At 39.3% G+C, this 17,064-nt stretch overlaps 1 protein-coding gene across 1 annotated transcript in view; it reads left to right on the top strand.

The window, feature by feature from the left end:
- Positions 1-543: 543 nt before the first annotated feature.
- MSH2 (mutS homolog 2) overlaps positions 544-17,064 on the top strand; it is a 68,670-nt gene continuing 52,149 nt past the window's right edge. Inside the window, exons 1-6 of the mRNA XM_022573905.3 lie at positions 544-791; positions 5,470-5,624; positions 8,533-8,811; positions 10,057-10,203; positions 12,704-12,853; positions 13,580-13,713. Of these exons, the coding sequence (XP_022429613.1) occupies positions 581-791; positions 5,470-5,624; positions 8,533-8,811; positions 10,057-10,203; positions 12,704-12,853; positions 13,580-13,713 (1,076 nt within the window). The 5' untranslated portion in view covers positions 544-580. The remainder of the gene's footprint in view (positions 792-5,469; positions 5,625-8,532; positions 8,812-10,056; positions 10,204-12,703; positions 12,854-13,579; positions 13,714-17,064) is intronic.

The following is a 17,064-nucleotide window of genomic DNA, read 5'->3' as shown; positions in this document are numbered from 1 at the left end:
AGTGGACAATACGAGAATTTGGCCAGGACGGAGGCTGTGGAGAAGAAACGTGTAAGCTTGATGCAGGCAATTTGCTTAAAAGCGAAAACTGAGGCAGTTGGAGAGAGAGGGGGCACAGGTTAAAAAAATAGGAGGAAGGCTAGTTTTTCCTTGTTTTCAAGTTTCTTTCTGATTTCACTCTCTTGCTTCCGGGTACATAACAAACTCAAAACCTGCCGGAACTTTCCACCTGGTCTCCTAAACTAGCTAACCATACACCTGGAACCCACACCAGTGCAGCCGAGAAAACCCGGATAACTGTATCCTTTCAAGGACGGGTGTCTGCCGCGGCGGCCTGCGACCTAGGCTCAAGCATGCGCAATAGACAGAGTCACCAGCGTGCGCGGGAAGCTCGGCCGCGTCCGATTATGATTGGCTGTCACGGCGCACTCCCACCCACCGAAACGCAGCGCTGGATGCTGATTGGGTGTCTCCTCAGAGGCCGGACGCCTCACGGGGGGCGAGGGAGGGGAGGCGGGAAACAGCTTAGTGGGTGCGGGGTCGCTCAGTTCCATCAGGCAGGCGGCGGAGAGGTTTCGAAATGGCGGTGCAGCCGAAAGAGACGCTGCAGCTGGAGAGCGCGGCCGAGGTCGGCTTCGTGCGCTTCTTTCAGGGCATGCCGGAGAAGCCGACCACCACGGTGCGCCTCTTCGACCGGGGCGACTTCTACACGGCGCACCGGGAGGACGCGCTGCTGGCCGCCCGGGAGGTGTTCAAGACCCAGGGGGTGGTCAAGTACATGGGACCGGCAGGTGAGGGCGGGGACGGCGCGGGCTCAGGGGAGGACCCCGCGGTGTTGGCTTCTCTCAGGAAGTGGGAGGGTGTCGGGCAGGGAGACACGGGGGCGGGGACGCTGGTGCCTCGTGGGGCCACTGCGCGTGCTCCGGCCCCTGCCTGGCCGAATGGGGCGCCACCCGCCCCCTGCCCTGCCTCCATCCTGAGTCTGTCCCTCCGGAGCTGCCCCGGATCAGACCTAATAGCGATCGCTACGTGCCAGGCTTCGTGCGAGGCGTTTTAACACATTGTTATATTTAATTTTGCTGCAGTCCGCGTGGGTGTCTGCTTCTCGCTCCAGCTTTGGCGCTGTGGATATCATCACAAACGCCGCCAAACCTCTTTATCACAAACGCCAGTCCAGGATTGAGATTTAGAGTAGAAGGGGGTTAGAGAGACCGATTTATGTCGCCAGCGTGATTTTGCCTGTTTAGCGAACGTCATTTATATCGCTGTTCAGCGCAGGGACCTATAGTGTCTACTGTTAATAGGCAGTATTGCCAAGTGGTCAAGACCTCGAACTGGAGCCAGATTGCCTGGCTTCAAGTCGCAGCCCCTCCACTTACCAGCTGTGTGGCCTTGAGCTAGTCATATATGTCTGCCTCAGCTAGGCATTCAGTGCCCTCGGTAACCCATCCCCATCTCTCTAGCATCATCTCTTCCTGGAAAGCTACAAACTTCTCACCCTCTTGTAGTTAGATGTTCTGAACATCGAGTTTTATGTTAATCTCTTTTATCCCTGGCTCCTAGGAATGAGCATAACAGGAGGAGTAAGGAGTTGTGGGTTTTAGTCCTGCCTCTGCCATATGCAGATGGAAGGTTACTGACAAAAGCTGTTTCATTCATTAGATAGACATTTATTGAGTGCTGCCTTGTCGGGCAGGGTTATGGACACTGGGAGTACATAGATCAAAAGGCAGTATCCCCACCTTCACAGAGCTCCCCCTAGTGGAGAGCAAGGCATAAGTAATTCCAATTCCAGGTGAAGACCTATGGAGGATGCTCCATAACAAGTTGCCAAAGAGGCAGAGGCAGGATTGCCAAAGACTGGAGCCATCAGAAGAGGCATTACAAGAGAGGTTAAAGTTCACTTGAGTCTTGAGAAACCCTGTACCCATTAGCAGGAACTTTCCGTTTCCCCTGAGTCCTCCCAAACCCAGGCAACTGCTAATCTGCTTTCTCTCTCTAGATTTGCTTATAACATTGGTCTTTTGTGACTGATTTCTTTCACTTAACATTTTCAAGGTTCATCTGTGTTATCAGTACTTCATTTCTTTTTATTGCCAAATATTCCATTGTATGGATATACAATATTTTGTTTAATCCATTCGTTAGTTGATGGACATTTGGGCTTTTTCTTTTTTTTTTTTTTTTTGGGCTGTTTCCCTGTTGTGCCGGTGAAGAGATGAGCCTTTTGCTGTGGTCTGGATCCCCTCTCCTCGTCTCACAGATGGCTTTTCTGTTGATCATCTCTTCTCTCTTTGGTTCATTCTTTTGGCATTTAGACTTATTCATATCCTTTTAGATATTTTTCTCTTACTTTTCAACAACTATCAAAACATTATTATAGGGGCTTCCCTGGTGGCGCAGTGGTTGAAAGTCCGCCTGCCGATGCAGGGGACACGGGTTCGTGCCCCGGTCCGGGAAGATCCCACATGCCGTGGAGCGGCTGGGCCCGTGAGCCATGGCCGCTGAACCTGCACGTCCGGAGCCTGTGCTCCGCAACGGGAGAGGCCTCAACAGTGAGAGGCCCTCGTACCGCAAAAAAAAAAAAAAAAAATTATAATAAAGCCCTGTGAGGTGGGTTAGTACCTAGCTTCAATTTATAGATAGGAATCTGAGTCCCTAAAAAAGGAAGTTCCTTATCTTTTGCCTCTTTTGCTGTCAGAACTCAGTTTAGAAGCATCTCCTCTTGGAAGCCTTTCTTAACTCCCATCTTAAGGCTGCCTGGTTAGCTGCCCCTCTCATGTGTTCCTTGCCCTAGGACCTTCTCCTTACCTTAGACACAGCATTTATTTTACTCTATGCCAATATACTGAAAGCTCCCAGAGGGCAGGAACTCTGTCTTAACCAGTCTCTGCCTTAGAATCCCAGCACCTGGCACAGTGCCCACATGTAAGCAGACACATTATCAGCTGAATGAAGATGGGGGCTCCAAATTATTCTTGAAGAGGAGAATCTTGTATCAACCTGAGGTTTTTTTTTCTGCACCACGTGGAGGCTGGGTAGCTTTCTATTCCAGTTCCCCTTCAGTCTTACTTCCCAGCTTTCAGACTTAAAGCATACAGTCAAGCTCTTCACCAGGAACATCCAGTGTGTCACAAACAGTCCTTTGAGAGAAATAGTATCTTCGGAGGATAACCTTTTTTTTAAATATAAATTTATTTATTTTAAAATTTTATTTATTTTTATTTTTGGCTGCGTTGGGTCTTTGTTGCTGTGCGTGGACTTTCTCTGGTTGCGGCAAGTGGGGCCTACTCTTTGTTGCGGTGTGTGGGCTTCTCATTGTGGTGGCTTATCTTGTTGTGGAGCACGGGCTCTAGGCGTGCAGGCTTCAGTAGTTGCAGCACATGGGCTCAGTAGTTGCAGCACGTGGGCTCTAGAGTGCAGGCTCAGTAGTTGTGGCACACAGGCAGCAGGGATTCTTGTCCACTACTTATAACTAGTGAACTGATATTGAAAGTATCAGCTGTGTTTTGCTGTACAAAACAATTGTATTATGTCATTTAATTAATCTTTATGCTTATTTGTATTTGATATTTGTACTTGATATGATCTATTGTTAAATTTAGGTTAAATCTTTCATAAGATCCAGAATTGTCAGAATAATCTACAAGTATAATCTGAATTACCTTTAAGTGAATAATTTTTATTACCTATATTATATGAAAATTGAAGTTTAATTCCATTTGATGATGTGGGTGATTTTATTTATTTTGTAAAGAAATTGTTATTTACAAATCAGAACTAAGGTGAGACACTATATTCCATCTAAGACAATTTTTTAGCCTTGGCACTATTGATATTTTGGACCGAAGAATTAATTTGTTACTGTGAGGGGCTATCCTGTGCACATTTAACAACATCCCTGCCTCTTCCTACTAGATTCTGTTATTATTCCCTTTCCCCAGTTGTAACAACCTAAATGCCCCCCAGGCATTGACAATTGTCCGCTAAGGGAGCAAGATCTTCCCCGTTGAGAACCAGTGATGCAAGATGAAGGCCAGGAAGTTCGAAAACTCAGTTGACTGGATAGGGGAAATAGATGCACTCATACTTTATGGGTGGTAGTGTTAATTGGTACAGCCAACCAAGGGGGATAGTCTGCAATATTTATAAAAATCACACATATCATCCTTTGATAAAATCTAGTTTTAGGACTTTGTCTCACAGATACACTCAGATATTTGGAGAGTGAAGCGCATACAAGGTTATTCATGCAACACTGTTTTAATTACAAAGATTGGAAACAACCCATAGGGAAGAGGCTAAATTATAGAAATTCCTTAGGTTCATTGGAACGTTTGCAGCTGTAAACAGAAAGAAGCTGATTATATACTGATGGAACAATCTCCAAAATACTATATCAAAGTTAAAAAAAAGATACAGTACAGTGTGTATAGTGTGCAATTATTTATGTAAAAGAGGAAAAAAGCAATGCCTTATATTTGCTTGTGTGTGCCTAGACTATGTTTGGAAATATATTCTATAAAGTGATAACACTTGGGTGGTGAACTGGATGTGTACGGGACAGTGGTGAAATGCAAGTCTCCTTTTTGATGTACCTTTTTGAGCCTTCGTTTTTTTTCTTTTTTTTTTGATGTGGACGATTTTTTTTTTTTTTTTTTTGCGGTACTTGGGCCTCTCACTGTTGTGGCCTCTCCCGTTGCGGAGCACAGGCTCTGGACGCGCAGGCTCAGCGGCCATGGCTCACGGGCCCAGCCGCTCCGTGGCATGTGGGATCTTCTCAGACCGGGGCACGAGCCCGTGTCCCCTGCATCGGCAGGCGGACTCTCAACCACTGCGCCACCAGGGAAGCCCTAAAGTCTTTATTGAATTTGTTACAATATTGTTTCTGTTCCGTATTTTGGCTTTTTGGCCGCAAGCCATGTGGGATCCCACCTTCCTGACCAGGGATCAAACCCACACCCCCTGAATTGGAAGGCCAAGTCCCAACCACTGGGCCGCCAGGGAAGTCCCTGAACCTTCAAGTTTTGAACTATGTTACCTAGAACACTTTATAATGAATAATAACTAATTTATTTTTATGGACCTTTTGGAAAAAATCCTATACAAATACTACTGTAGTTATTACATAAGAGTTTTATTCAAACTTGTGAAAAACAAATGATAAAAAAGGACAAGTAGGATTAGGTGTATGTATATTGACTCATTCTTTTGTCTTTGTGTCTTCTCAATTTTTTATTTTGATGTGTAGGCTCCAGAGGTGCAGGGGGTTATGTCTATCCACCATTTTATACCCTTCATCTGCTAAAGTCTCTAGGACATGTAATAGGTGCTTGATAAATAGTTTATTGAGTGAATGAATTACTGGGAAAACAACATAGCTTGGGGGGAGGCATTGTGTTAGGTCTTCAACACTTATGACTTCAAATCCTCAAATCCGTAACATGTATTTTTAATATTTTTCTTTAGGAGCAAAGACTGTGGAGAGTGTTGTACTTAGTAAAATGAATTTTGAGTCTTTTGTAAAAGATCTTCTTCTAGTTCGTCAGTACAGAGTTGAAGTTTATAAGAACAGAGCTGGAAATAAGGCCTCCAAGGAGAATGATTGGTATTTGGCATTTAAGGTAATTATCTTCCATTTAAATTTAGTTGTGTTTAAGAGTAGACAAAATAAAAACATGAGAGAATTCTGTGTTGGTTTAATATTTTAGCCAGGTTGTGATAGTAAAATGCTGTGAGAAACTTTAATATTCTTTAGCGTGTGGTTTTTAACATCACAGTTTAATAGCAATTCAGAAATTCAGTAAATCCTTATTATGAGTATGAATACTCTGAGCTTTGTCACTGTCCCTAAAACCTAAATAATAAATAGCCTTTACATAAAGTTCAATACCAACATTAAAGAAGATTTGATTTTACTGTTTCTGAAGTAATATCACACAAATTTACATATCCCAAATATCTATTTATACATGTTTGTAATGTGCTTGGATATTTGTATGTTCCTTTCTCTTTCATTAGACTAATGTTTTTAGAAGTGTGGAACTTTGTTTAATGCTGATCATATTCCTAGGTGTGCCTAGAAGGGCTTATTGACGTGCTTCTAATGCCTTCATGGAGATGGGGGTACTATTTTGTTTTATTTAAGGACTATCTTTATTTTTAGTCTGTAAAATCATGTTTCTGTTTGTTCACACACAATAGCTTCACATAAATATTGGATAATGGTTAAAATGTTGGGGAGGTGAGATTTATCCTTGAAAGGGAATAAATGTGTGGTAAGGCGGGACAGTGTTCTGGGCTTGTATTTGGCTGATCTCATTTCTCCTCTGTCCCTCTGCATGACCTTGGCAAATTTCCCAGCCTTCTCCTATATCTGTTTCTTTATAAACAGTAAAATTAGAAGGTTTTTAAGATGTTTTCTGACCTGAAAGGCCTGTGAAAGTTTTTTTGTGAGGTTTAATACAACATTTCAACATTTGATGTTGGTGTTGCCCCAAATAGAATATTCTTCAATATTCCTTCCATATTGCCTGCTGTCACCACCCCCCGCCTTTGTAAATGTCGACGTTTACTGAAGATTATATCTGAGAGCATTTATTCTTTATTATGGAATTTCCTTGGAATTTTCATTGCTACTTTACTGAGAAAAGTGGGACTTACAGTTTTATCCTACATTTTGAAAGATTTTAATAGAAAATTGAGGGTACCGCAAAGTGATGTTTTTCTATCTCATTCTTCACAGAGCTCAGTTAGTAACAACACCAAAATGTGGGATCATGAGTTCAGCTGGTTAACTGGATTATCAGCCCATCACACCTCACTCCTTTGTGTCATCAGAATTCTTTGAGATGCATTGTTTTTAACCCCTACCTTTTAGGTCAGGGGGAAAAAAATCTTCAAATATGTATCTTTATCAGGTTAAAAGATAGTATCTTCATCCTGATATTTATTTTAAGAAGTTCAGATCTAAAACTGCTAAAACTGATTTATCTTTTAATTTTTAGCTTATTGATTATATTGTAAAGTATTAGTGATATTTAGGATAGTTGACCTCTATAATTGACTTTTTGTTTGTTTGTTTGTTTAATTTTTGGCCTTGCTGTGCGGCTTGTGGGATCTTACTTGATAAGCTAGCTACTAGTTCACTTTTGAGAGTTTTTTTAAGGTGTGCATAACCTGTGCGTGTAAATCCAAAGCATGTATGTGAAAATATGATGTTCATATTTGTGATTGAATCAGTGCTTTTTAAATTTGAGTATCAGGTAATACTAGCTTTCCATTTTTTTTTTTTTTTTTGGTCGCAGGGATTGAACCCAAGCCCCCTGCAGTGGAAGTGCAAAGTCTTGACTGCTAGACCACCAGGGAACTTCCTCCATTTCATTTTTGATCCAGATTTTAATCAATAATCCATACATAGTTACAGGATATTCAGAACCATATTGAGAAAACATAAATGATTATCATGATTATGATGCTAAAGACATTTGAGAACTATTGATGGCTACTGGTTGCTTAAATTTGACTTGTCACTGTGCTCATTTGGACTATTTCTGACTATCTCATGTTTCATACTGTGGTCCATCAGTTGCCCCAGAAATGCCTCACGTTAACAGCAACCTGTTAGCTTCTGATCATGTTGAAGTACTGTTACCCACCAGCTTGACACAGGTGGAGCCAAAAGCAAAGAAACTTGACCCTTTACTTACCTTGTACAGTCTTAAAGAGATTTCTAATCTTTTTGAAATTTTGAAAATAGGTCAGGAACTTCTCTGGTGGTCCAGTGGTTAAGACGCCACACTCTCAATGCAGGGGGCCTGGGTTCGATCCCTGATCAGGTAACTAGATCCCACCTGCCACAACTAAAGATCCCGCATGCTGCAACTAAAAGATCCCGCATGCCTCAACTAAAGATCCTGTATGCCTCAACAAAGATCCTGCATGTGGCAACAAAGATCCCGTGTGCTGCAACTAAGACCCGGCACAACCCCCCCAAAAAAAAAATTGGTCAAAGACCCTTTATTTGGAAATCATTGATCTAGAAGAATCTTTGCATTTTACAAATAAATACAATGATATAGAGAGATGTCTATCCAAGGTTAATATTTAAGCTAATAATACTGTTTTTCTATGTGGTATAACTACTCAGTGAAAATTCTGATATGTGCAACCAGTAGGTAGTTTGGCAGAGTGTAGAAATTTAGGCATATCATTGAGAGGGTTATCACTTTGGGTACCTCAATGATTGTGTGAGTGAGTGTAAACTTAGATGCCAAATTTCAAACTGAAAATCGCTTTTGATACTGTTATTTTTAGATGTGCCCAAGTGTTCTGAAATTAATTGGAAAAGTAGAGAGGATACTTTATAGAAAATGTGGTAATATTAATTGGACTATATGGTTATAAGTAATGTTTTTTGGTAAGAAAACGTTTCATTAATAAAATTCATCTAGGTTGGGTAATTTCTGTTGGTTAGTAAAGTTTTAAAGTACATCCAACAGTTTCTTAAAATTTTTCTTTATTTTTGCTTAGGCTTCTCCAGGTAATCTTGCTCAGTTTGAAGACATTCTCTTTGGTAACAACGATATGTCAGCTTCCATTGGTGTTGTGGGTGTTAAAATGTCTACAGTTGATGGCCAAAGACAGATTGGAGTTGGGTATGTTGACTCCATACAGAGGAAGCTAGGACTGTGTGAGTTTCCTGATAATGATCAATTCTCCAATCTGGAGGCTCTCCTGATTCAGATTGGACCAAAGGAATGTGTTTTACCAGGAGGAGAGACTGCTGGAGACATGGGAAAACTGAGGCAGGTAAGGAAATGGAGTGTAGAGATAGAGGAGAATCCAAGGCTAGGAATGGCTCTAAATTAACATAATACTGTTTTACTGAAGGAAAAAAAATTTAAAAGGCAAAACCTTTTAAATCTAATCACAACAGGGTTTTGAGGAATGTCTTGATGTTTATCTTTGATAGAAACTTTGTATCTTTAATAGGACTTCAGAAGGAGCTGTTTCTTGTTTAAGACTTGTTCTACCTCAGATCATCCCCCCTCCCCCTGCCTCCCGAAAGAGTAACTCAGTGCCATTTTAAAGAGATCACAATTGATTAAAGGAGTGCTTTCACAGTTGGGGGGTGCAGGGTGGGGAAGAGGTGATTTAGGGCCATTAAAGAAAAAAAAACTATGACTGTATTTAGCCTGGATATATCAAATAAGTTGCAGTTCTTCAGGATTAATTTTTAATAGTTCAAGTGGAACTTTAGCCTATTATTATTATTATTTTAATTAATTTTTGACTGCGTTGGGTCTTCGTTGCGGTGCGCTGGCTTCTCATCGCGGTGGCTTCTCTTGCTGTGAAGCACGGGCTCTAGGCACACAGGCTTTGGTAGTTGTGGTATGCAGCCTCAGTAGTTGTGGCTCGCAGGCTCCAGAGCGCAAGCGCAGCAGTTGTGGCTCACGCGCTTATTGCTTCGTGGCATGTGGGATCCTCCCGGACCAGGGCTCGAACCCATGTCCCCTGCATTGGCAGGTAGATTCTTAACCATTGTGCCACTAGGGAAGCCCTAGCCTCTTATTATTTTACTGATTCTTTTATTTTAACAAAGTTCGATTTTGCTATTTGTATAGATATATGGTTTATTATTTAGATGTTTAAGGGATGTTGTATTTCCCCCAAGGATTCTTTTCTTCTCATGAGCCTCAAATACAATAAGAACTACTTGAGAGTTAGCATATCTGTGATGGGCATTTTTAGCATAAATAGTATTTAGGCAACTTTCCACAAGTATTATTCTGTTAAGAGTTTTTACTATTGAGACTATTTTTTGAAAGCTTTATGTGAGCCTAATTTTAAATTTCCATGAAAATTTTATTTACACATTTTAAAAATACATGTTAATACATATATTACCAGTGTCTTCTTGCATGTTGTGTAAAAATTTAATGTGGGTTAATAATTTAAGCTGTTGTCACTTTGTATTTGTCAGTGATACAGCATTCCTTATTGCTTTTCTTGTTCCTTTTCTCCTAGTAATTTAAAATATTTCTTGTAAAATAGGTTATTCAGAGAGGAGGAATTCTGATCACAGAAAGAAAAAGAGCTGACTTTTCCACAAAAGATATTTATCAGGACCTCAACCGGTTGTTGAAAGGCAAAAAGGGAGAACAGGTGAATAGTGCTGTGTTGCCAGAAATGGAGAATCAGGTATGTGGATTACAAATGTGAATTTACCATTAAATAGTGACTTTTTAGAAGGCTGCTTCTGTCATCTATATCTCAAAGCCTAAACTAGATCACTGATATTTAAGCTTATTTTTTTTTTTTTTTTTTTTTTTTTTTTATGCGGTACGCGGGCCTCTCACTGTTGTGGCCTCTCCCGTTGCGGAGCACAGGCTCCGGATGCGCAGGCTCAGCGGCCATGGCTCACGGGCCCAGCCACTCCGCGGCATGTGGGATCTTCCCGAACCGGGACACGAACCCGTGTCCCTTGCATCGGCAGGCAGACTCTCAACCACTGTGCCACCAGGGAAGCCCTAAGCTTATTTTAATCTATGAAGAAGCTTGTGAAAAACTCAAGGACTGACTAGAAAAATTTAAACATAACCTTAAATATAATTTCATTATATTTACACAATATGTATCCTTGGGGTAAGGAAGAGTTTATTGTTTTATTGGTTTCACCTGAAAGAGCCTGATTACTGTCACCTAAGTAGGTGAGGTAGCTTAGTTGTTTAGGGGGAAAAAGACCTATCAAAGTTTTACAATGTACGAGCTGTGGGGTTTTTAATAAATTACTTCAGTTTCATTATCTGTCTTAAAGGATCGTTGTGGAGATTAGGAAGTAATAAGGGTGAAAGTATATACAGTGCATAATAATTGCATAATAAATGTTACATTTAAACAATTCAAAAATTGGCACTGGTTATGTGTGTTCAGTGTAGAAATGAATATGCAAACAATGTAACTTTTTATGGGATTTTTCAGTGGTTGAAGTTTATCTTCAGTTTTTCAAATCTTTGAGGCAAGTATGGTTTGAGGGATGTATTTTTATGGTAAAATATCAGAAACTCTTGACAGGTTATTTGTGGATCACTGATAAGTAAAATGAAGAATTGTATATTTAAATAAGAGCAAGCTCTAGCTTATAATTTTGAAAATTGATTTCAAACTACAATAAACACTATTGGTACTATCATGATTTTGCAGTGATTGCTTATCACATGATAGTTTGATCCTTATAAGCTAAGTTTACCTGTTTTACTTTTCTTGTGTGACAGAGTCAGAAGCGTTGTGTATGAGCAATAATCCCAATATAGACGTTCCCTGACTTATGATGGTTGAACTTAAAATTTTTTTTTTACTTTACAATGGTGCGAAAGTGATATGCATTCAGAAGAACCTATACTTCGCATTTTGACCTTTTCCTGGGCTAACAATACTCAGTGCAATTCTCTTGTGATGCTGGGCAGGGCAGCGTGCAGCAGCTCCCAATCAGCCACGCAATCACAAGGGTTAAATGACCGATACACTTACAACCATGCTGTCCCCATAGAACCATTCTGTTTTTCACTTTCAGCACAATATTCAATAAATTTTGAGTTATTCAACTTTATTATAAAATAGGCTTTGTGTTAGATGATTTTGCCCAACTATAGGCTAATGTAATTGTCTGAGCACATTTAAGGTAGGTGAGACTAAGCTACAATGTTCAGTAGGTTAGGTGTATTAAATGCATTTTACATTTATGATGCGTTTATTGGGATGTAACCCCATCATAAGTCAAGGCAGATCTGTATTAGAGAAACTTACTTCAGCGTTGAAAATGGGAAGAAGCTTTTAGGGCTACTAAAAGGTGTTATCATCTGTGCCTTGTGGTGACGTAGCAGGAGATTCTTGTGACAACCTTATATATTTGTTAGATTGGCAGAGGCAGATAGATGACTGTGTTATCAATTAGGAAATATATGCACATTCGCAATGAATCTGGTATCGAGGATAAGTAGAACTCGTCATTGGGCTATCAGTTTGATGTCCTTAGCTTCTTTATTTTATGTAGTAGTAATATAGGCAGTTTATTTAAACACACATATAGGAAAGTGCATATATCATAAGTGTATAACTAAATTTTCATAAATTATAAGTACCCACATGACCAGCACCCATGAAACAGAATAGTATCAGGATCGTAAAGACCCTTTTTGTTTTCTTCCAGTTTTTACCTCCACCAGGGGTAACCCTGCTTCTTACCTCTGACAGTATGGATTAGTTTGGTCTATTTTTGTAGTTTATATAAATGGACTCATACAGTTCATGCTCTTGTGTTTGATTTCTTTTGTTCAGTATCGTGTTTGTGAGATTTATCTATATTGTCGCATGTTGTTGTGGATTGTTTGTGCTTATATCTCTTGTTGTGTGTAGTATTCCACAATGTGAACATGCCAGGCTGTATCCATTTTACTCTTGGTGGACATTTGCATAATTTCTACTTTTGGCTATTATAAATAATGTTGCTGTTACAGTAAATTTTCACTTTCTGAAAATCATTTTTTAGGTTTATTTAAACTTTGATTTTCTTGCTTTGGATTGGGAAAGAACAGGGAAAATGATAGTGTTTGAAATTTATTTTCATCTTGCCATTTGTTTTTTTAAAAAATCTCTGGAATTCTGGTGATAGTCATCTTTTATTTTAAATTCTTAATCTTAGGTTGCAGTTTCTTCATTGTGTGCAGTAATCAAGTTTCTAGAACTCTTATCAGATGATTCAAACTTTGGACAGTTTGAACTGACTACTTTTGACTTCAGCCAGTACATGAAATTGGATATTGCAGCAGTCAGAGCCCTTAACCTTTTCCAGGTAAGAAAAAAATACATGGGTTAAAAATATTGAGTGGTTAAAAATGTTTCTCTCTCTCTCTCTCTCTCTCTCTCTCTCTCTCTCTTTCTATATATATATATATATATATATATATATATATATATATATATATATATAAAAGACTCTTACTAAGGAGCTTAAATATTTAAAAATATTATACTTAAAAGAGATAGTTTTGAATTACTGTATTTTTCTAATTGCAAGCTATATAAATAGTATTTGTCCTGGTTTTATGAATAATTTTGTGTATTAATAGCAGTTTTTAAAAATTACATTCTAAGAATTTTTATGTCTAGAACTGCAGTAATTTTGTGGTTTTGGTTTGGGGAAAAATATACAGCAGAAAATCAGATTAACAGGTTGAAAGTCTGATTTTCGGATGAGGAACCTTTGTGTACATTTCTATTTAATATTTGAAGAATGTTAAGTGTTTTTTGTTTGTTTGTTTTTACAAGTTTGGGGAGTGTAGGGGTTGGTTATTTTTAAATTTTTTTTGGCTGTGTGGCTTGTGGGATTTTAGTTCTCCGACCAAGGATCAAACCCAGGCCCTCGGCAGTGTGGGCACAGAGTCCTAACCACTGGACTGCCAGGGAATTCCCAGTGTTAAGTGTTCTTGTTCCGCAAATTACTTAATCATTATTCATGGCATAGTAAGGTTTTCACTAATGAGCGTGCCATTTTTCTATTTTATTTTTTGTTCACTAGGGTTCCGTTGAAGATACTACTGGCTCTCAGTCTCTGGCTGCATTGCTGAATAAATGCAAAACCCCTCAAGGACAAAGACTGGTTAACCAATGGATTAAGCAGCCTCTCATGGACAAGAACAGAATAGAAGAGAGGTATATTACTAGTATATTCTTTTGTAAGCTCTGAGTAACTTCCAGTCACTCCATATGATTATACCACTTATTGTAAAATGCAATTTTGCACCTATATTTTAGCATCTAACTGCACAGAAAGCTAATAAAGTAATAGAGTAGTAATGATTTAGATTGATTAAATAACTTATTTTCTTAATTATTTTTTTTTTCCTCCACTATGAAAAAGTAAAATTTTATTAGGGAGGTACTGTGGATAATGTCTCAGCATGAGCTTGGGAGCCGGATGACCTTGGTTCATGTTAAGGCTCTACCACTTAGGAGCTGTGTTATATTGGGTGTTATTCAACCTCTGTGTGGCAGTTTCTTCCCTTTTGAAATGACAGTAATAACACACCTACTTCTTAGGGTTGTTATGAGGATTTGATGATTTTCTGAGGATTAGATGATCTAATGTGTATAAAGTACTTTGAACAAGGTCTGGCACATAGGAAGCACTTATGCTTTATTATTCTAGAAAGGATTTAAGGCAGCCTAAATGTATTTCAGAAAATCTTCAAAATTGAGGAAATAAAAGTTATATAATGCTGCTGTCCTAATATAATTAGCATTGGAGTAGGTTTTATTTTGATCTTTTGTTTTAGATACAAGTTTTAAAACTTAAATGAAGTATACTGTGCATAAGAGCACAACTCCTAAATGTGCAGTTTGATGGATTTTCACAAAGTGAACACATTGGTAATAACACCCAAGTCAAGAAACAACATAACTAGCATCCCAGAAACTCCCCTCAATTATCCTGATAGTTACTACCTCTCGTCATTTCAAGAGTAATTACTATCCTTCTAACATCATAGATTAATTAGTTTTGCCTGTTTTTGAACTGCATATAAATAAAATAATTTTCTATAGTGCACTCCTATGTTTGATAGTCTTTTTAAAAACATAATTGTAATCCTAATATAGTTTTGTGCCCTTGTTTTTTCCCACTTGTGCTTACATTATCATAAGCATTTTTTAGTGTTGTTTTGTGTTCATATTCAGCATTTTTAATAAGTACATAATTTATTGACTGGATATACTTTACCTTTTTCAGTAATTAGGTTATTTCATGTGACCTTATTGTATACCTAATGTTTTTTTTTTTTAATTAATTTATATTTCTTTTTGGCTACTTTGGATCTTTGTTGCTGCGTGCGGGCTTTCTCTAGTTGTGGCGAGCAGGGGCTACTCTTCCTTGCGGTGCGCGGGTTTCTCATTGCGGTGGCTTCTCTTGTTGCAGAGCACGGGCTCTAGGCGCGCAGGCCTCAGTAGTTGTGGCGCACAGGCTTAGTTGCTCCGCGGCATGTGGGATCTTCCCGGACCAGGGCTCGAACCTGTGTGCCCTGCATTGGCAGGCGGATTCTTAACCCCTGTGCCACCAGGGAAGTCCCTATACCTAATGTTTTCGATTTGGTAAATTAAGATATATTGCCAGGATAGGTAAAAGAGAGTCAGTATTTTTATGGATTTGATGTTGTCAAATTGTTCAAGAATTTGTTGAATATTTACTGAATTCTGATGGTATAAAGCATGGTGATCACTTGACTATTTGGGACTCTGTATGCCAGGCAAACTTAAAATAGTTGATCAGTATCATAAGACACTCTGCAGATAACTACCAAGCTAAGTGTTGATCCCGTGGATTCTCAAGGGTCTTACAATAAAAATAACTTATGAAGTCAGTGATTCGTGGGTATGTTGATATATCATTGAAAATGCAAAAATGGAAATGCTAAGGCAACTTTCTGAAGGTAGTTTTGTTGGGGAAGAAAAGTGGAATTTAGTAACTTAAAATAAGAAATAGGAAGGATTGGATATTTGCAAGTAATTAAGGCAGTTTACAATTTTTTATTTTAATTATTTGTAAGTAACTACATTAACGTGTGTCAAAAGTCCAACAGAACAGAAGGATATACAGTGATGTGTCTCTTACTCTTGTCTTCCAGTTTCTCAGTACTCTTTTCTCAGGGCCTCTGCACAGCTCCAGGGACACATTTCTTATTGTACTCTCTGTGAATTGCCAACACCTGCCCTGGGAGCAACTGGTCTTAATCAGTTTCTTGAGTATCCTACCATGGAAAGCCTGTGCCTAAACAAGTAAAAGTTTATGTCCGTTCTCCCTCATCTTTTAGTTGTTTCTTAAAAGAAATATTAGGTAATTTAAATAATTCCCAAGATCTAGGTCATTGGTTTTATTTTTAACTTTGGGCTTGTGGGAACAGGGCACCTGTCAGTGGTCCTCTTCCGGCTTAACAACTAGAGCCTGCATGTATTTAAACCCTTCAAAAACCTTACATACTGTTACCAGAATAACAAATTATTTAGAAGACAAGATATCAAAATTATTTTTTTTTGACTGTAAGTAAAGGTTATTTTCATAGGACATAGCAATAATTTCCAAAATCTGGTGGCCTTATAAGACTTATTAATTAGAAATAACATTTGCGAGAAAGGCTTTATTAGTCAAAATATGATCTACTAAGATAAGAGGAAATATTTATTTTCCCCTTTTTATCTTGGGGAGAATTTTTTTTTTTTAACCAGCAATTACTAAGGCCTGTGGTTTTCAAAGCCAAATGCTGAAATTCCACAGACCAGGAAGAAAAAGTTATACTCCTTAAGGCAGACTTTCATTGGAACAGTCTCCTGTTTTTTTTTTTTTTTTTTGCGGTACGTGGGCCTCTCACTGTTGTGGCCTCTCCCGTTGCGGAGCGCAGGCTCAGCGGCCATGGCTCATGGGCCTAGCCGCTCCACGGCATGTGGGATCTTCCCAGACCGGGGCATGAACCCGTGTCCCCTGCATCGGCAGGCGGACTCTCAACCACTGTGCCACCAGGGAAGCCCCAGTCTCTTTTTTTTTTTTTTTTTTTTTTAATCACCGTTTCTCAATTCCACCTGCTGTGATACCTCATGCTTTCTAGTTAATGCTTTCCTGGGGTTCTCAGGGCAAGTCTATTAACTCCCTCTCTAAGCATTTAAGATTGATCTTCAGGATTACACACTGAATCAAGTTTTTTCTTTTTTAATATTTATTTATTTTTTGGCTGCGTCGGGTCTTAGTTGTGGCATGCGGGCTTAGTTGCCCTGCGGCATGTGGGATCTTAGTTCCCTGACCAGGGATCGAACCGGCGTTCCCTGCATTGCAGTACGGCTTCTTAACCACTGGACCACCAGGGGAGTCCCCAGGTTTTTCTGTTTTTTACTGTCATTGTTTTGGGATGATTTTCTAACAGAGAAAGTGGTGGAAATCTCTACTCCACCCTCTTAAACAGTAAGTGAGGAGTTAATTTTAAAGTGTGTGGCTGTGCGGTGAATTCTGTTAAGGAAAGG

This window comes from Delphinapterus leucas, chromosome 13 (assembly GCF_059928025.1).
Source record: "Delphinapterus leucas isolate spDelLeu-1000000601 "Yukka" chromosome 13, BTC_Dleu_Yukka2, whole genome shotgun sequence".
Taxonomy (NCBI): domain Eukaryota; kingdom Metazoa; phylum Chordata; class Mammalia; order Artiodactyla; family Monodontidae; genus Delphinapterus; species Delphinapterus leucas.
The sequence above is the reverse complement of the archived record's forward strand: the minus strand, read 5'-3'. Positions and strand labels throughout refer to the sequence as shown.